This window comes from Mobula hypostoma, unplaced genomic scaffold (genome assembly GCF_963921235.1).
Source record: "Mobula hypostoma unplaced genomic scaffold, sMobHyp1.1 scaffold_91, whole genome shotgun sequence".
Taxonomy (NCBI): Eukaryota; Metazoa; Chordata; class Chondrichthyes; order Myliobatiformes; family Myliobatidae; genus Mobula; species Mobula hypostoma.
Window position 1 is genome coordinate 354,664 of NW_026948190.1, and position 19,187 is coordinate 373,850.

The 19,187-nt window shown below is 54.4% G+C and overlaps 1 protein-coding gene across 2 annotated transcripts in view; it reads left to right on the forward strand.

Moving 5' to 3' along the window:
• Positions 1–15,517, forward strand: part of LOC134341733 (uncharacterized) — a 26,571-nt gene extending 11,054 nt beyond the window's left edge. For both annotated transcript variants that reach the window (XM_063039634.1, XM_063039635.1), the window contains exons 2-4: positions 2,474–2,604; positions 5,729–5,804; positions 11,802–15,517. In XM_063039634.1, coding sequence (XP_062895704.1) covers positions 2,474–2,604; positions 5,729–5,804; positions 11,802–12,227 — 633 coding nt within the window. In that variant the 3' untranslated portion in view covers positions 12,228–15,517. The remainder of the gene's footprint in view (positions 1–2,473; positions 2,605–5,728; positions 5,805–11,801) is intronic.
• The last annotated feature ends 3,670 nt before the right edge of the window (positions 15,518–19,187 follow it).

Consider the following 19,187-nt stretch of genomic DNA (forward strand, 5'->3'; position numbering starts at 1 on the left):
CCGGGCTGGCCAATCAAATCGTATTGCAGTTGTGGCAGGGGCTAGCATACACCAGATCCATACAGGATTCAAGGCGTAACTTGCAGAAAATGCAACAGAATAGGACACATACAAAAAGGGGTAATAACTTTCTTGAACCTGGTAGTGTGAATCCTGAGGCTCCTGTACCTCCTTCCTGATGGTTGAGGGGTAATAACTGCCCCTGAGCCTGGTGGTGTGAGTCCTGAGACCCCTGTACCTCCTTCCAGATGTTTGAGGATAAAAACTGTTCCTGAACCTGGCTGTGTGAATCCTGAGGCTCCTGTACCTCCTTCCTTATCTTTAAGGTGTAATAACTATTCCTGAACTTGATGGTGTGAATCCTGAGACTCCTGTACCTCCTTTCTGATGTTTGAGGGGTAATAACTGTTCGTGAACCTGGTGGTGTGAGTCCTGAGGCTCCTGTACCTCCTTCCTGATATTTGAGAGGTAATAACTGTTCCTGAACCTGATGGTGTGAGTCCTGAGGCTCCTGTACCTCCTTCCTGATGTTTGAGAGGTAATAACTGTTCCTGAACCTGATGGTGTGAGTCCTGAGGCTCCTGTACCTCCTTCCTGATGTTTGAGGGAGTAATAACTTATTCCTGAACCTGGTGGTGTGAGTCCTGAGGCTCCTGTACCTCCTTCCTGATGTTTGAGGGGTAATAACTGTTCCTGAACCTGGTGGTGTGGGTCCTGAGGCTCCTGTATCTCCTTCCTGATGTTTGAGGGGTAATAACTGTTCCTGAACCTGGTGGTGTGAGTCCTGAGGCTCCTGTACCTCCTTCCTGATGGTTGAGGGGTAATAACTGTTCCTGAACTTGGTGGTGTGAGTCCTGAGGCTCCTGTACCTCCTTCCTAATGTTTGAGAGGTAATAACTGTTCCTGAACCTGATGGTGTGAGTCCTGAGGCTCCTGTACCTCCTTCCTGATGTTTGAGGGAGTAATAACTTATTCCTGAACCTGGTAGTGTGAGTCCTGAGGCTCCTGTACCTTCTGCCTGATATTTGAGGGGTAAAAACTTTATTGAACCTGGTGGTGTGAAACCTGAGGCTCTTGTATCTTCTTCCTGATGTTTCAGGGGTATTAACTGTTCCTGAACTTGGTGGTGTGAGTCCTGAGGCTCCCGTACCTCCTTCCTGATGGCAGCAGTGAGAGGAGAGCGTGACTTGGATGGTGGGGGTCCCTGATGATGGATGCTGCTTTCCCACGATAGTGTTTTGTGTAGATGTGCTCAATGGTGGGGAGGACTTTACCCGTGATGGACTTTTTGTCGGCTCTTCCTGAGACAAGTAACGTAGCTTCCATTGAGAAGTGAACACCAAATTAATTAAAATTAATCTGGACATTAGCTGGGGTGTTTCAGACTTTCTGAGCACAAACGGATCGAGGCGTGTCACACCTGCATCGTACCGCCTAGCTGTAAATGCCCAGGTACAATGTTTGTTCAGAGTCGAAAGAGGACTGTCAGCAGAGCATGTTACACTGGCACTCAGCCAGGAGCTCACCAATTTCCTCGGTGCAGTACACCCCACAGCCAACAACTCCCCAGCCATGCTGTTCCTGGGAGGCTTGCATCTCCTCAAACCCAGCCCCGGAATGAGTGTGCAGGACAGAGGCAAGCTGAGGGCTCCCCAAGCCGGCAGCTTCCACGGTTCACCCCTGGGCAAGGTGTCCGGGCCAGGGACCGGCGAGCTCAGCAAAGGTGGGCAGGTGGAGAGGTTGAGGACGGAACCGGACAACTCTCCTACACAGTGGAGACTGGGCCTGGTATCACCTGGACGCCACACGGCGAACAGTTCATGAGGGCAGGGTCCAGTCTCAGAGACGTAAGGTATCTAGAGCTGCAGTCCCGATCACCAGCTCCGAAAAGTCCACAGAACTTCAGATTGTGGGGAATATCTGGCCGTATTTGTTACCGATGTGGGGAATATCTGGCCGTATTTATTCCAGGTGTGGGTAATATCCGGCAGTATTTATTCCGGGTGTGGAGAATATCCTGCAGTATTTATTACCGGTGTGGGGAATATCTGTCAGTATTTGTTCCGGGTGTGGGGAATATCTGGCCGTATTTATTCCTGGTGTGGGGAATATCTGTCAGTATTTGTTCTGGGTGTGGGGAATATCTGTCAGTATTTATTCTGGGTGTGGGGAATATCCGGCAGTATTTATTCCAGGTGTGGGGAATATCCAGCAGTATTTATTCCGGGTGTGGGGAATATCTGTCAGTATTTGTTCCGGGTGTGGGGAATATCTGTCAGTATTTATTCTGGGTGTGGGGAGTATCCGGCAGTATTTAATCCGGGTGTGGGGAATATCCTGTAGTATTTATTCTGGGTGTGGGGAACTTGTTTGTCAAGGAATTACTGTGTACATTTTTCCTTGAAGAATCGCTTTGTATTTTGAGCTCAATGGATGATTTGTTTTTGTGAAATTCAGTTTTCTCTTTGGTCAGCGCCATCTGTACCAACTTGGCGAATGCTCTTCAATCTGCTACACCCAGTCTCCATCCCTTCTGTCTCCTCTGACACTGTCAACAGCTCGGCACTCTCCCCAGCCCCCATTCTCTGTATCGCCAGTAGAGTGGTAAGTTGTGTTAGAATTTTTTTCCGGCTTTTCAATTGTCTGGCAAAATTTGTGGGAACGATTATGGAGTGGGACCTCATCCAGGGATTATAGGTCTCCGGTGGGAGACGGTGTTGGCAGCTTTCATTAACGAATAACAGATCCCCAGGAGTGGGTTGCAAGCTGGGATCTAAGCAAGGGATTCAGGAGATTATATCCTCAAGATCATTCCCGAGAGAGAGTGACTGAGAGACACTACTCAGTGTACAGATCTCCACCTGGTAGGGGCTGAGAGACACCGGTCAGTGTACAGATCTCCCCCTGAGAGAGAGGGACTGAGAGATACTGGTCAGTGTACAAATCTCCGCTGAGAGAGAGGGACTGAGAGACACCGGTTAGTGTACAGATCTCCCCCTGAGAGAGAGGGACTGAGAGACACCGGTCAGTGTACAGATCTCCCCCTGACAAAGAGGGACTGAGAGACACTGGTCAGTGTACAGATCTCCCCCTGAGAGAGAGGGACTGAGAGACACCGGTCAGTGTACAGATCTCCCTTTGAGAGAGAGGGACTGAGAGACACCGGTCAGCGTACAGATCTCCACCTGAGAGAGAGGGACTGAGAGACACTGGTCAGTGTACAGATCTCCCTTGAGAGAGAGGGACTGAGAGACACCAGTCAGTGTACAGATCTCCCCCTGAGAGAGAGGGGCTGAGAGACACCGGTCAGTGTACAGATCTCCCCCTGACAAAGAGGGACTGAGAGACACCGGTCAGTGTACAGATCTCCCCCTGAGAGAGAGGGACTGAGAGACACCGGTCAGTGTACAGATCTCCCCCTGAGAGAGAGGGACTGAGAGACACCGGTCAGTGTACAGATCTCCCCCTGAGAGAGAGGGACTGAGAGACACCGGTCAGTGTACAGATCTCCCCCTGAGAGAGAGGGACTGAGAGACACCGGTCAGTGTACAAATCTCTGCTGAGAGAGAGGGACTGAGAGACACCGGTTAGTGTACAGATCTCCCCCTGAGAGAGAGGGACTGAGAGATACTGGTCAGTGTACAAATCTCCGCTGAGAGAGAGGGACTGAGAGACACCGGTTAGTGTACAGATCTCCCCCTGAGAGAGAGGGACTGAGAGACACTGGTCAGTGTACAGATCTCCCTTGAGAGAGAGGGACTGAGAGACACCGGTCAGTGTACAGATCTCCCCCTGAGAGAGAGGGACTGAGAGACACTGGTCAGTGTACAGATCTCCCCCTGAGAGAGAGGGACTGAGAGACACCGGTCAGTGTACAGATCTCCCTTGAGAGAGAGGGGCTGAGAGACACCGGTCAGTGTACAGATCTCCCCCTGAGAGAGAGGGACTGAGAGACACTGGTCAGTGTACAGATCTCCCCCTGAGAGAGAGGGACTGAGAGACACCGGTCAGTGTACAGATCTCCCTTTGAGAGAGAGGGACTGAGAGACACCGGTCAGCGTACAGATCTCCACCTGAGAGAGAGGGACTGAGAGACACTGGTCAGTGTACAGATCTCCCTTGAGAGAGAGGGACTGAGAGACACCAGTCAGTGTACAGATCTCCCCCTGAGAGAGAGGGGCTGAGAGACACCGGTCAGTGTACAGATCTCCCCCTGACAAAGAGGGACTGAGAGACACTGGTCAGTGTACAGATCTCCCCCTGAGAGAGAGGGACTGAGAGACACCGGTCAGTGTACAGATCTCCCCTTGAGAGAGAGGGACTGAGAGACACCGGTCAGTGTACAGATCTCCCCCTGAGAGAGAGGGACTGAGAGACACTAGTCAGTGTACAGATCTCCCCCTGAGAGAGAGGGACTGAGAGACACCGGTCAGTGTACAGATCTCCCCCTGAGAGAGAGGGACTGAGAGACACCGGTCAGTGTACAGATCTCCCCCTGAGAGAGAGGGACTGAGAGACACCGGTCAGTGTACAGATCTCCCCCTGAGAGAGAGGGACTGAGAGACACCGGTCAGTGTACAGATCTCCCCCTGAGAAAGAGGGACCGAGAGACACCGGTCAGTGTACAGATCTCCCCCTGAGAGAGAGGGACTGAGAGACACCGGTCAGCGTACAGATCTCCACCTGAGAGAGAGGGACTGAGAGACACTGGTCAGTGTACAGATCTCCCTTGAGAGAGAGGGACTGAGAGACACCAGTCAGTGTACAGATCTCCCCCTGAGAGAGAGGGGCTGAGAGACACCGGTCAGTGTACAGATCTCCCCCTGACAAAGAGGGACTGAGAGATACTGGTCAGTGTACAGATCTCCCCCTGAGAGAGAGGGACTGAGAGACACCGGTCAGTGTACAGATCTCCCCTTGAGAGAGAGGGACTGAGAGACACCGGTCAGTGTACAGATCTCCCCCTGAGAGAGAGGGACTGAGAGACACTAGTCAGTGTACAGATCTCCCCCTGAGAGAGAGGGACTGAGAGACACCGGTCAGTGTACAGATCTCCCCCTGAGAGAGAGGGACTGAGAGACACCGGTCAGTGTACAGATCTCCCCCTGAGAGAGAGGGACTGAGAGACACCGGTCAGTGTACAGATCTCCCCCTGAGAGAGAGGGACTGAGAGACACCGGTCAGTGTACAGATCTCCCCCTGAGAGAGAGGGACTGTGAGACACCGGTCAGTGTACAGATCTCCCCCTGAGAGAGAGGGACTGAGAGACACCGGTCAGTGTACAGATCTCCCCCTGAGAGAGAGGGACTGAGAGACACCGGTCAGTGTACAGATCTCCCCCTGAGAGAGAGGGACTGAGAGACACCGGTCAGTGTACAGATCTCCCCCTGAGAGAGAGGGACTGAGAGACACCGGTCAGTGTACAGATCTCCCCCTGAGAGAGAGGGACTGAGAGACACTGGTCAGTGTACAGATCTCCCCCTGAGAGAGAGGGACTGAGAGACACCGGTCAGTGTACAGATCTCCCCCTGAGAGAGAGGGACTGTGAGACACTGGTCAGTGTACAGATCTGCCCCTGAGAGAGGGACTGAGAGACACCGGTCAGTGTACAGATCTGTCCCCTGAGAGAGAGGAACTGAGAGACACCAGTCAGTTTAGAGATCACCCCTGGGAGAGAGAGCTGTTTATTTATTTTTTGCTTGCTAACATGGTCTAAATATTTAAACAGTAAACCACACCAGGAGGACCTCTCTGCGATTTCTCGGCGATGGACGGGATTAATAATTTGCCAAATACACTGGAAGGTAACTTCTCTAACGACCTTCACCTCTTCCTTACTCCTGCCTTCTTGTCTCCCTTTCACTCCCTCCTCAGCCCCCGTCCACAATCTCTGTCTCTCTTCCTCCACTACCCCTTCTCTCCTCTCTCCCTCCCTCCTTCTTGCTCTCTCCCATGCCTCTCTCTCACCCTAGCCTCCTCTTGCTCCCTTAAACTTCTCTCTCACCACCTTTCCACTCCCTCCTCTCTCTGTTCTCCCCATCCCACTCTCTCCCCACCTCTCTCTCATCCCCTCTCTCTCCACCCTCCCTCTTCCCTTCCCTTTTTCTCTACCCTGCTCCCCCTTTTTGCTCTATCAATCTCTCTCTCCCACTCTCTCCTGCTTTTTTCCTTCATGCTCTTCACGCTCTCTTCCTCCCCAACCACATTTCTCCACCTCGCCCCTCCTCTGCTTTCCTGATCTCTCTCCTCATCTCTTCTCCCATCTCTCAATCCCCCATCAATTCCTACTCTCTCTCTCCCCTCCTTTCAGTCCGTTCCCTCTCCCCCTACCCCCTTCCCCCACCCTCCATCTACCTACCCACTGCCCTCTCTCAAACCCCCCTCGAACCCTCCCACCCTCTACCCCTTCCCAGCCACCCTCGCTCCTTCTCTCATTCAGTCTCCTTGCTTCCAGGGGGAACCAATTGTCCCAGTCCTGGAGACACTGAGATTCCCAAATCTCCCTCCCTCAAATCCTTAAGTAGGTACGTAGTGGGGGTGATCAGTTTGCTGTCTCGCTCCAGAAACAAGAGCGTCATTCAGGAGAATAAAATCGGGAAAATTGGGATTATGGACGGTGCGAGTGAATGGAAAGGGGTGGGGTCTATTGGGAGTGCGGACGGTGGGAGTGAATGGGAAGGGGTGGGGTCTCATTGGGAGTGAATCGGAAGGGTTTGGATCCCATTGGGAGTGAATGGGAAGGGGTTGGGTCTATTGGGAGTGTGGACAGTGGGGGTGAATGGGAAGGGGTGGATCCCATTGGGAGTGAATGGGAAGGGGTGGGGACGCATTGGGAGTGAATGGGAAGGAGAGGGTCCCATTGGGAGTGAATGGGAAGGGGTGGGTCCCAATGGGAGTGAATGGGAAGGAGTGAGTCCCATTGGGAGTGAATGGAAAGGGGTGCGGTCAATTGGAGGTGCGGACGGTGGGAGTGAATGGGAAGGGGTGGGGTCTCATTGAGAGTGAATTGGAAGAGGTTAGATCCCATTGGGAGTGAAGGGGAAGGGGAGTGTATGGGAAGGGGTGGGTCCCATTGGGATTGAATGGGAAGGGGTGGGTCCCATTGGGAGTGAATGGGAAGGGGTGGAGTCCCATTCGGAGTGAATGGTAAGAAATGGGTTCCATTGGGAGTGAATGGGAAGGGGTGGGGTCCCATTGGGAGCGAATTTGAAGGGGTGGGGTCTATTGGGAGTGAATGGGAAGGGGTCGGGTCCCATTAGGAGTGAATGGGAAGGAATGGGTTCTATTGGGAGTGAATGGGAAGGGGTGGGGTCCCATTGGGAGTGAATGGGAAGGAATGGGTCCATTGGGAGTGAATGGGAAGGGGTGTGGTCCCGTTGGGAGTGAATGGGAAGAGGTGGATCCCATTGGGAGTGAATGAGAAGGGGTGGGTCTCATTGTGAGTGAATGGGAAGGAGTGGGTCTCATTGAGAGTGAATGGGATGGGGTGGGTCACATTGGGAGTGAATGGGAAGGGGTGGGGTCTATTGGGAGTGCGGACGGTGGGAGTGAATGGGAAGGGGTGGAGTCTCATTGGGAGTGAATCAGGAGGGGTTGTATCCCATTGGGAGTGAATGGGAAGGGGTTGGGTCTATTGGGAGTGTGGACAGTGGGGGTGAATGGGAAGGGGTGGATCCTATTGGGAGTGAATGGGAAGGGGTGGGGACTCATTGGGAGTGAATGGGAAGGAGAGGGTCCCATTGGGAGTGAATGGGAAGGGGTGGGTCCCAATGGGAGTGAATGGAAGGAGTGGGTCCCTTTGGGAGTGAATGGGAAGGGGTGGGGACTCATTGGGAGTGAATGGGAAGGAGAGGGTCCCATTGGGAGTGAATGGGAAGGGGTGGGTCCCAATGGGAGTGAATGGAAGGAGTGGGTCCCTTTGGGAGTGAATGGGAAGGGGTGCGCTTAATTGGAGGTGCGGACGGTGAGAGTGAATGGGAAAGGGTGGGGTCTCATTGAGAGTGAATTGGAAGAGGTTAGATCCCATTGGGAGTGAACGGGAAGGGGAGTGAATGGGAAGGTGTGGGTCCCATTGGGAGTGAATGGGAAGGGGCGGGGTCCCATTGGGAGTAAATGGGAAAGGGCGGGGTCCCATTGGGAGTGAATGGGAAGTGGTCGGGTCCCATTGGGAGTGAATGGGAAGGGGTGGAATCCCATTGGGAGTGAACGGGAATGGATGGGGTCCCATTGGGAGTGAATTGGAAGGGGTGGGGTCCCATTGGGAGTGAATGGGAATGGGTGGGGTCTCATTGGGAGTGAATGGGAAGGGGTGGGGTCCCATTGGGAGTGAATGGGAATGGGTGGGGTCTCATTGGGAGTGAATGGGAAGGGGTGGGGTCCCATTGGGAGTGAATGGGAATGGGTGGGGTCTCATTGGGAGTGAATGGGAAGGGGTGGGGTCCCATTGGGAGTGAATGGTAAGGGATGGGGTCTATTGGGAGAGCAGACGGTGGGAGTTAATGGGAAGGGGTGGGGTCTATTGGGAGTGAATGGGAAGGGGTGGGGTCCCATTGGGAGTGAATGGTAAGGGATGGGGTCTATTGGGAGAGCAGACGGTGGGAGTGAATGGGAAGGGGTGGGGTCCCATTGGGTGTGAATTGGAAGGGGTGGGGTCCCATTGGTAGTGATTTGGAAGGCGAGTGGTCCCATTGGGAATAAATGGGAAGGGCGGGTCCCATTGGGAGTGAATTGAAAGGGGAGGGGTCCCGTTGGGAGTGAATGGGAAGGAATGGGTTCCATTGGGAGTGAATTGGAAGGGGTAGGTTCCCATTGGTAGATAATGGGAAGGGGTGGGGTCCCATTGGGAGTGAATGGGAACGGATAGGTCCCATTGGGAGTGAATTGGAAGGGGTGGGGTCCCATTGGGAGTGAATGGGAAGGGGTGGGGTCCCATTGGGAGGGAACGGGAAGGGGTGGGGTCCCATTGGGAGGGAACGGGTAGGGGAAGGTCCCATTGGGAGTGAATAGGAAGGGGAGCGGTCCCGTTGGGAGTGAATGGGAAGGGGTGGGGTCCCATTGGGAGTGAATGGGAAGGGGTCGGGTCCCATTGGGATGAATGGGAAGGGGTGGAATCCCATTGGGAGTGAATGGGAAGGGGTGGGGTCCCATTCGGAGTGAATGGGATGGGGTCCCATTCGGAGTGAATGGGATGGGGCGGGGTCCCATCGGGAGTGAATGGGAAGGGGTGGGGTCCCATCGGGAGTGAATGGGAAGGGGTGGGGTCTCATTGAGAGTGAATTGGAAGAGGTTAGATCCCATTGGGAGTGAAGGGGAAGGGGAGTGTATGGGAAGGGGTGGGTCCCATTGGGATTGAATGGGAAGGGGTGGGTCCCATTGGGAGTGAATGGGAAGGGGTGGAGTCCCATTCGGAGTGAATGGTAAGAAATGGGTTCCATTGGGAGTGAATGGGAAGGGGTGGGGTCCCATTGGGAGCGAATTTGAAGGGGTGGGGTCTATTGGGAGTGAATGGGAAGGGGTCGGGTCCCATTAGGAGTGAATGGGAAGGAATGGGTTCTATTGGGAGTGAATGGGAAGGGGTGGGGTCCCATTGGGAGTGAATGGGAAGGAATGGGTCCATTGGGAGTGAATGGGAAGGGGTGTGGTCCCGTTGGGAGTGAATGGGAAGAGGTGGATCCCATTGGGAGTGAATGAGAAGGGGTGGGTCTCATTGTGAGTGAATGGGAAGGAGTGGGTCTCATTGAGAGTGAATGGGATGGGGTGGGTCACATTGGGAGTGAATGGGAAGGGGTGGGGTCTATTGGGAGTGCGGACGGTGGGAGTGAATGGGAAGGGGTGGAGTCTCATTGGGAGTGAATCAGGAGGGGTTGTATCCCATTGGGAGTGAATGGGAAGGGGTTGGGTCTATTGGGAGTGTGGACAGTGGGGGTGAATGGGAAGGGGTGGATCCCATTGGGAGTGAATGGGAAGGGGTGGGGACTCATTGGGAGTGAATGGGAAGGAGAGGGTCCCATTGGGAGTGAATGGGAAGGGGTGGGTCCCAATGGGAGTGAATGGGAAGGAGTGGGTCCCTTTGGGAGTGAATGGGAAGGGGTGCGCCTAATTGGAGGTGCGGACGGTGGGAGTGAATGGGAAAGGGTGGGGTCTCATTGAGAGTGAATTGGAAGAGGTTAGATCCCATTGGGAGTGAACGGGAAGGGGAGTGAATGGGAAGGTGTGGGTCCCATTGGGAGTGAATGGGAAGGGGCGGGGTCCCATTGGGAGTAAATGGGAAAGGGCGGGGTCCCATTGGGAGTGAATGGGAAGTGGTCGGGTCCCATTGGGAGTGAATGGGAAGGGGTGGAATCCCATTGGGAGTGAACGGGAATGGATGGGGTCCCATTGGGAGTGAATTGGAAGGGGTGGGGTCCCATTGGGAGTGAATGGGAATGGGTGGGGTCTCATTGGGAGTGAATGGGAAGGGGTGGGGTCCCATTGGGAGTGAATGGGAATGGGTGGGGTCTCATTGGGAGTGAATGGGAAGGGGTGGGGTCCCATTGGGAGTGAATGGGAATGGGTGGGGTCTCATTGGGAGTGAATGGGAAGGGGTGGGGTCCCATTGGGAGTGAATGGGAAGGGATGGGGTCTCATTGGGAGTGAATTGGAAGGGGTGGGGTCCCATTGGGAGTGAATGGGAATGGGTGGGGTCTCATTGGGTGTGAATGGGAAGGGGTGTGGTCCCATTGGGAGTGAATGGGAAGGGGTGGGTCCCATTGGGAGTGAATGGGAAGGGGTGGGGTCCCATTCGGAGTGAATGGTAAGGAATGGGTTCTATTGGGAGTGAATGGGAAGGGGTGGGGTCCCATTGGGAGCGAATTTGAAGAGGTGGGGTCTATTGGGAGTGAATGGGAAGGGGTCGGGTCCCATTGGGAGTGAATGGGAAGGAATGGGTTCCATTGGGAGTGAATGGGAAGGGGTGGGGTCCCATTGGGAGTGAATGGGAAGGGATGGGGTCTATTGGGAGAGCAGACGGTGGGAGTTAATGGGAAGGGGTGGGGTCTATTGGGAGTGCGGACGGTGGGAGTGAATGGGAAGGGGTGGGGTCCCATTGGGTGTGAATTGGAAGGGGTGGGGTCCCATTGGTAGTGATTTGGAAGGCGAGTGGTCCCATTGGGAATAAATGGGAAGGGCGGGTCCCATTGGGAGTGAATTGAAAGGGGAGGGGTCCCGTTGGGAGTGAATGGGAAGGAATGGGTTCCATTGGGAGTGAATTGGAAGGGGTAGGTTCCCATTGGTAGATAATGGGAAGGGGTGGTGTCCCATTGGGAGTGAATGGGAACGGATAGGTCCCATTGGGAGTGAATTGGAAGGGGTGGGGTCCCATTGGGAGTGAATGGGAAGGGGTGGGGTCCCATTGGGAGGGAACGGGAAGGGGTGGGGTCCCATTGGAAGGGAACGGGAAGGGGAAGGTCCCATTGGGAGTGAATAGGAAGGGGAGCGGTCCCGTTGGGAGTGAATGGGAAGGGGTGGGGTCCCATTGGGAGTGAATGGGAAGGGGTCGGGTCCCATTGGGATGAATGGGAAGGGGTGGAATCCCATTGGGAGTGAATGGGAAGGGGTGGGGTCCCATTCGGAGTGAATGGGATGGGGTCCCATTCGGAGTGAATGGGATGGGGCGGGGTCCCATTGGGAGTGAATGGGAAGGGGTGGGGTCCCATTGGGAGTGAATGGGAAGTGGTGGGGTCCCATCGGGAGTGAATGGGAAGGGGTGGGGTCCCGTTTTGTAGCCCCCCTCTCCTGAACCCTCTCCCGCACTCCCTCCGCAGATCAGTCACGAAGGAGGACGTCACCTCTCTGCTCCCCCTGGCGCCACCCGGGATGGGCCGGCCGGAACGGGGGCAAGACCTGGGGCGGGCCCAGACCGTCCCGCGGTCATTCGGCCGGCGGCCTCAGCCAACGACGACGGGGGCCGCGGGCGGGAGCGGTGCGGGGCGGTGAGACGGAGGAGCTGTCCGAGGCGCCGGCGAACGGGGAACACGCCGCTCGCCTCGGGAAACAGGAAGATGGAACGCAGGGCCAGGGGCCGTTTGGCTCAGCGATGTTGTACTGAATTCAATCTGCTCACTGTCCCTATCTCTCCATTCCCTGCACAACCTAACAGTCTAACAGGCTCTGAAACGCCCCTCCCCCATCGTATTTGCACCCCCTGGCCGAATATGCCAGCCACCCACCGCTCCATGTGGAACAAATAACCTTGCCCCTCTCACCTTAAACCCCTGCCCTCTGGTATTGAATATTTCCCGCCCGGGGGAAAAAAAGACATTTCTGTCAGAAGAAAAGCGTCCCAAAACACTTTGGTCTATTTTCTTACGGAGGGTTGTCTGAAAAAGCTGGTCTGTGTAAATCTTACCACTTCTCGATAATTACATTTAAAAGTTCGCCGATGACTTTACGCCCGTCTTTGAACAATTCTTTGCCAAACGCGGGCCGCCGGTCAACAGGCCAAGAGGGTGGGAAAGGAAATGTTTCTCCGGGGAGACTTCCTCTGCTAACGAGACCTGAACCCCCTCCCACCCCACCCACCCAGGCCCAAACGGTGTCGATTTGCCGGCGTCCCCCGTGCATCCCGAACGCGAGGTGCTGGAATTGCAGAGCGACGCACGCACAAAATGCCGGGTCGGAGTCTCCGCGGGTCGGGCGGCAAATCGGCGGAAAGGAACAGGCAGCCGGCGCGTTTCGGGCCGAGGGACCCGTCCATCAGGACTCGCGGAGGGTCTCGGCCCGGAACACGTCGGGACGTTCACTCCGCTCCATCGCTTCGCTGCCCCGACCTGCTGACTTCCCCCAGCACATTGTGTGTGTTGCCAAGGATCAATGGCAAATCAAACTCTATCTATCATATATAACCATATAACAATTACAGCACGGAAACAGGCCATCTCGGCCCTTCTAGTCCGTGTCGAACTCTTACTCTCACCGAGTCCCACCAACCTGCACTCAGCCCGTAACCCTCCATTCCTTTCCTGTCCATATATCTATACAATTTAACTTTAAACGACAACATCGAACCTGCTTCAACCACTTCTGCTGGAAGCTCGTTCCACACAGCTACCACTCTCTGAGTAAAGAAGTTCCCCCTCGTGTTACCCCTAAACTTTTGTCCTTTAACTCTCAACTCATGTCCTCTTGTTTGAATCTCCCCCACTCTCAATGGAAAACGCCTATCCACGTCAACTCTATCTATCCCCCTCATAATTTTAAATACCTCTATCAAGTCCCCCCTCAACCTTCTACGCTCCAAAGAATAAAGACCCAACTTGTTCAACCTTTCTCTGTAACTTAGGTGATGAAACACAGGTAACATTCTAGTAAATCTTCCCTGTACTCTCTCTATTTTGTTGACATCTTTCCTATAATTCGGTGACCAAAACTATCTATCTATCTATCTATCTATCTATCTATCTATCTATCTATCTATCTGGTGGTAAATCAAGGCCACTGGACTTGGCCGTGTTGTCCGGAGGGAACTTTCGCCACTCGTCCGGGAGGCCTCTCCAGTCCCGATCCACGGTGGCTAGTTCTCCGGCCGATAAACTCTCTGCGAATTGTTTCAAAGTGCGGCCATCACACGAGGGGTGGGTCGGAGCCGTGGAGGGTAACGAGAGGGCCCTCCGTCTCATCTCTGAGTGAGTGGAGGTGTGAACTGCTGTGGAGACGCCGGGGTAGAGATGTTAGGGACCTGCACGGGCAGTCGCTGATGGGCGGTGTCTCACCCCAAACCCCCCTCTCTGTCCAGCGATGGGTTTCTCAGTTTGACAAAGGTGGCTCCTTTGAACCCCTCTTTCAGACCACCTGCCCTCCCCGTCCCGAAATGTGCACGTTGTTAGCGTCAGAGGAATGCCAACCGCCCCCCCCCACCCCCGTCCTTCAGGTGTAGGGGTACAGCAGGGTCTCGACATGAGGCGTTAGTCCGCCTGTGTTGGGCCCGGCGTCGCCACAACAGCTCGTGAAAATCTGTCAACTTGGCGGCAGCAGGTAACTACATTACAGTAAGGATATATGTAATTGTATAACTTCCCGTGACGGGACCCTGAGTGAGAAACGTCCCCGAGATCGCTCTGTCGGGTCTGCCACGTGCCCAGATCCGCGATCGGTCCGTGTCCCTCCCGCTCCCGGTCGGGCCAACAGCCCCCGAGGCGCCCCTGTCGTCCCCGCCTCCGCCACCACCGCCGTCCCGGGCTCCCGCCGCTTCCGGGTGAAAGAAAGACTCGCACCCCCCCCCACACACACACACACGTCTTTAAATTTTCCCCCTTCACCCTAAATTCATCCACCAGTGTTTGAAATTTCCACCCTCTCCCTCCCTCCTCTCTCTCCCCCTGCTTCCCCCCATCTCCCCACCTCCCTCCCGCTCCCTCCCTTCCCTCATTCTCACCCCACCCTCTCCCCCTCCTCCTCTCTCTTCCCCTCCTCCATGCTCTCCCCACGTTTCTTTGGCCCCGCTCCCCATCCTCCACTGCACCCCCCGCTCCTTACCCATTTCTCCCTCACCTCCCTCCTACTCTCTCCCCCTCCCTCCACTCTAAAACCTCCATCCTTTCTCCCACTCTCTCCCATCTCTCTACCCACTCTCTCTCCCACCGTCTCTCTCCCTCCTCCTCCCTCTACCCTCTCCTTCTCTCCTCCTCCCTCTAACCTCTCTCTCTCTCCCACCGTCTCTCTCCCTCCTCCTCCCTCTACCCTCTCCTTCTCTCCTCCTCCCTCTACCCACTCTCTCTCCCACCGTCTTTCTCCCTCCTCCTCCCTCTACCCTCTCCTTCTCTCCTCTTCCCTCTAACCTCTCTCTCTCTCTCTCTCTCTCCCCGTCCTCCCTCTACCACACTCTGCCCATCTCCTGTTCTGACCAACAGATACCCCCTCCACTACCACACTTGCCCCCTTTCTTTCCCCTCTCTCCCACCTTTCTCCCTCTATATCCCCCATTCTATGCTCCTTCCCACCTCCCCTCTCTACGTCTCTCTCACCCTTCTTTCTCTCTCCCCCTATGCTGTGCCCCCTTCCTCCCCCTTTCCCTCTGTATCTACCCCCCCATCGCCCCACTCTCCATCCGCGTGACCCCCACATCCTTGCCAACCATTGCTCCAGACAGGAAATTTTTCCATGGCCTGGAAACTGTAAATGCTTTTTTTCCCGTGGCAGGCATACAATGAATATTGAAAGAAACTCGCATACTTTTGAATTTATTCACTTATTGTGTGGGGGGAGGGGGTGAATGAAATACAGTCCAGCAAAGAAAATCTTCCGGGTTTCATGAGCTTTTTTCCAGCTGCATCCGATTCCAACCAGCATGGCAACAAGGGCTATGTGCGCGGGGGCATTCCGGTCACTGCGGGGCCACGCCGCTTAGCAGGAACAGCGTTTAGAGAAATGACTGGGAGATCGCGACCTGGAGAAGCTCAAACTGATCGATCGTCTGACTGCAAAGAATGAAAAATAATTCAAAGCTATTCAAGTGAGATTTACAACTGGAATAAAGATTAATTTTAACACCTCTTTATTCATTCAGATGGTCTCATTATTTGTCCCACAGTTGCGCCTCCACACCCCCCTCCCCACCAGGAAGGTCTCAAAGCTCTCCTTTTCTTTCTGTGCACCAGACTCAGCCAGTACCCCTCCATCACCGCTCTCCTCCGTCCAGCGGAATTTGTCCTCACTCTTAATAGTAATTCCTCCTTTGCATCCTCCCACTTCCTTCAAACGAAAGGGGTAGCTATGGGGACTCGCATGGGTCCCAGCTATTCCTGCCTGTTTGTTGACTACGTGGAACAGTCTATGTTCTAAGCCTACACTGATGTCTGTCCCCCACTTTTCCTACACTACCTCGACAACTATCAGGGACACCACCCCACTGGGGATAGGGTTCCTCTCGTCCTCACCTACCACCCCACCAGCCTCTGCGTCCAGCACATAATTCTCCTCATCTCAGAAGAGATGTGCTGCCATTGGAGATGGTTCAGAGGGGGTTCACGAGGATGATTCCAGGAATGAAAGGGTTACCATACGAGGAACGTTTGATGGCTCCAGGTCTGTACTAGCTGGAATTCAGAAGGATGACGGGGGTGGGGAGGATCTCATGGAAACCTTTCGAATGTTGAAAGGCCTAGACAGAGTAGATGTGGAAAGTATGTTTCCCATGGTGGGGGAATCTAGGACAAGAGGGCACAGCCTTGGATAGAGAGGCAGCCTTTTGAAACGGATGTGGACAATTTTCTTTAGCTGGGGGTGGTGAATTTGTGGAATTTGTTGCCACAGGCAGCTGTGGAGGCCTGTTTGTTGGGTGTATTTAAGGCAGAGATTGATAGGTTCTAGATTGGACACGGCATTAAAGGTTATGGGGAGAAGGCCGGGATCTGGGGTTGAGGAGGAGATTTAAAAAAATGATTAGATTAGATTATGAGGACACACAGTCCTCTTTTATTGTCATTTAGTAATGCATGCATTAAGAAATGATACAATATTCCTCCGGAGTGATATCACAGAAACACAGGACAGACCAAGACTAAAAAACTGACAAAACCACATAATTATAACATATAGTTACAACAGTGCAAAGCAATACCGTAATTTGATAAAGAGCAGACCATGGGCACGGTAAAAAAAAGTCTCAAAGTCTCTCAAAAGTCTCATCGTCTCACGCAGACGGTAGAAGGAAGAAACTCTCCCTGCCATAAGCTTCCAGCGCCGCAAACCTGCTGATGCAGCACCCTGGAAGCACCCGACTCTGAGACCGTCCGAAAACTTCGAGCCTCCGACACTGAGCACCGAGCACCATCTCTGCCGAGCGCTTCGACTCCGGCAACAGGCAATAGGCAAAGCCGAGGATTTGGGGCCTTCCCTCCGCAGATTCTCGATCGCACAGCAGCAGCCGCAGCGAAGCGGGCATTTCAGAACTTTCTCCAGATGTTCCTCCGTGCTTCTCACGTCCGTCTCCATCAAATCAGGATTGTGCACGGCTCCTACTTCACAAATACGATATCATTTCGGAGAGGCCGCGCGCGCTGCGTCGTGCCGCCATCTTCTACTCCCCTACCACAATCAAGATCAGCCAGGATTGAATGGCGAAGCAGACTCGATGGGCCAGATGGCCCAATTCTGCCCCTGTGGACTGCATTGGTGCTGCTTTCTGCACCCGCTCTGAACTCGAACTTCCAGCCTGCCCTCAGATTTACCTGGTCTATTTCCGACACCTCCTTCCCCCTTTCTCGACCTCACCATCTCTCCCTCCGGAGGCAGCTTATCTACCGATGCCTATTACAAACCCACAGACTCTCAGAGCTCCCCTGGACTATGCCTCCTCCCCGTAACCTCTGATGCTCCCACCATTGTACTTATAAAAAAAACCACCATCTCCTTCTCTCAGCTCCCCCGTCTCCACCACATCTGCTCTCAGGATGAGGCTTTTCATTCCAGAACGAAGGAGTTGTCCTCCATTTTCAAAGAAAGGGGATTCCCTTCCTCCACCACCATCGCTGCCCTCAACCGCTTCTCTTCCATTCCGTACACGCCACCCTGCCACGGATAAGGTTCCTCTTCTCCTCGCCCACCACCCTACCAGCCTCCACATCCAGCACATAATTCCGCTGAGCCTCTGCCATCTCCCAACGGGATCCCACCACCAGACACATCCTTCCCTCCCCCCTCCCCTCCACCGGGATCGCTCCCAACGCGACTCCCTTGTCCGCTCGTCCCTCCCCCACCGATCTCCCTCCCGGCACTGACACTCGCAGGCGGAACGAGTGCTACACCTGTCCCCTACACCTCCTCCCTCACTACCGTTCAGGGCCCCAGATGGATGACCTCTCACCTGGGAGTCTGCTGGGGTCACCAACTGTGTCCGGTGCTCCCGGTGTGGCCTCCTGTGAGACCAGACGTAGATTAGGAGACCGCTTCGTCAGGCACCTACGCTCCGTCACCCTTCACCATACCTCATTCCCAATTCCCACTCGCACCTCCATCTCCTCAGCTCCCCTTCACCACTCTCTGATGCCCCTCAATCTTCCCATTTCTTCCACGGTCTTCTGTCCGCTCCTATCAGATTCCCCCCTTCTCCAGCCCTGTATCTCCCTCACCAATCCACTTCCAAGCTCTTCACTTCACCCCCGTTCCCCTCTCCCGGTTTCACAAATCACCTCCCGCCTTGTACTTCATCCTGATCTTCACCCTCCTCTTCGCTCTGTCCTCTCATCTCGATCCTCAGTCCCGATGAAGAGTCTCGGCCCGAAACGTTGACCGCTTTACTCTTTCCCACAGATGCTGCCTGGCATGCTGAGTTCCACCAGCATTTCGTGTGTGTTTGTCAGGATTTCCAGCATCAGTTGCTGAGGATTTTCTCTTGTTAGTCTCATTATTTCTAAAGATTCCAGTGAGTGTGTCCCGGGGAGTGTGTAATTATTTACAGGGGTCCCGGGGAGTGTGTCTGTATTTACAGGGGGTCCCGGGGAGTGTGTAATTATTTACAGGGGATCCCGGGGAGTGTGTCGGTATTTACAGGGGGTCCTGGGGAGTGTGTCAGTATTTACAGGGGGTCCTGGGGAGTGTGTAATTATTTACAGGGGATCCCGGGGAATGTGTCTGTATTTACAGGGGGTACCGGGGAGTGTGGAATTATTTACAGGGGATCCCGGGGAGTGGGTCTGTATTTACAGAGGGTCCCGGGGAGTGTGTCAGTATTTACAGGGGATCCCGGGGAGTGTGTCTGTATTTACAGGGGATCCCGGGGAGTGTGTCAGTATTTACAGTGGATCCCGGGGAGTGTGTCAGTATTTACAGGGGGTCCCGGGGTGTGTGTCAGTATTTACAGGAGGTCCCGGGGAGTGTGTCAGTATTTACAGGGGTCCCGGGGAGTGTGTCAGTATTTACAGGGGGATCCTGGGGAGTGTGTCAGTATTTACAGTGGATCCCGGGGAGTGTTTCTGTATTTACAGGGGCTCCCGGGGAGTGTGTCAGTATTTACAGGGGATCCCGGGGAGTGTGTCAGTATTTACAGGTGGTCCCGGGGAGTGTGTCAGTATTTACAGGGGTCCCGGGGAGTGTGTCAGTATTTACAGGGGGTCCCGGGGAGTGTGTCAGTATTTACAGGGGTCCCGGGGAGTGTGTCAGTATTTACAGGGGGATCCCGGGGAGTGTGTCAGTAATTACAGAGGATCCCGGGG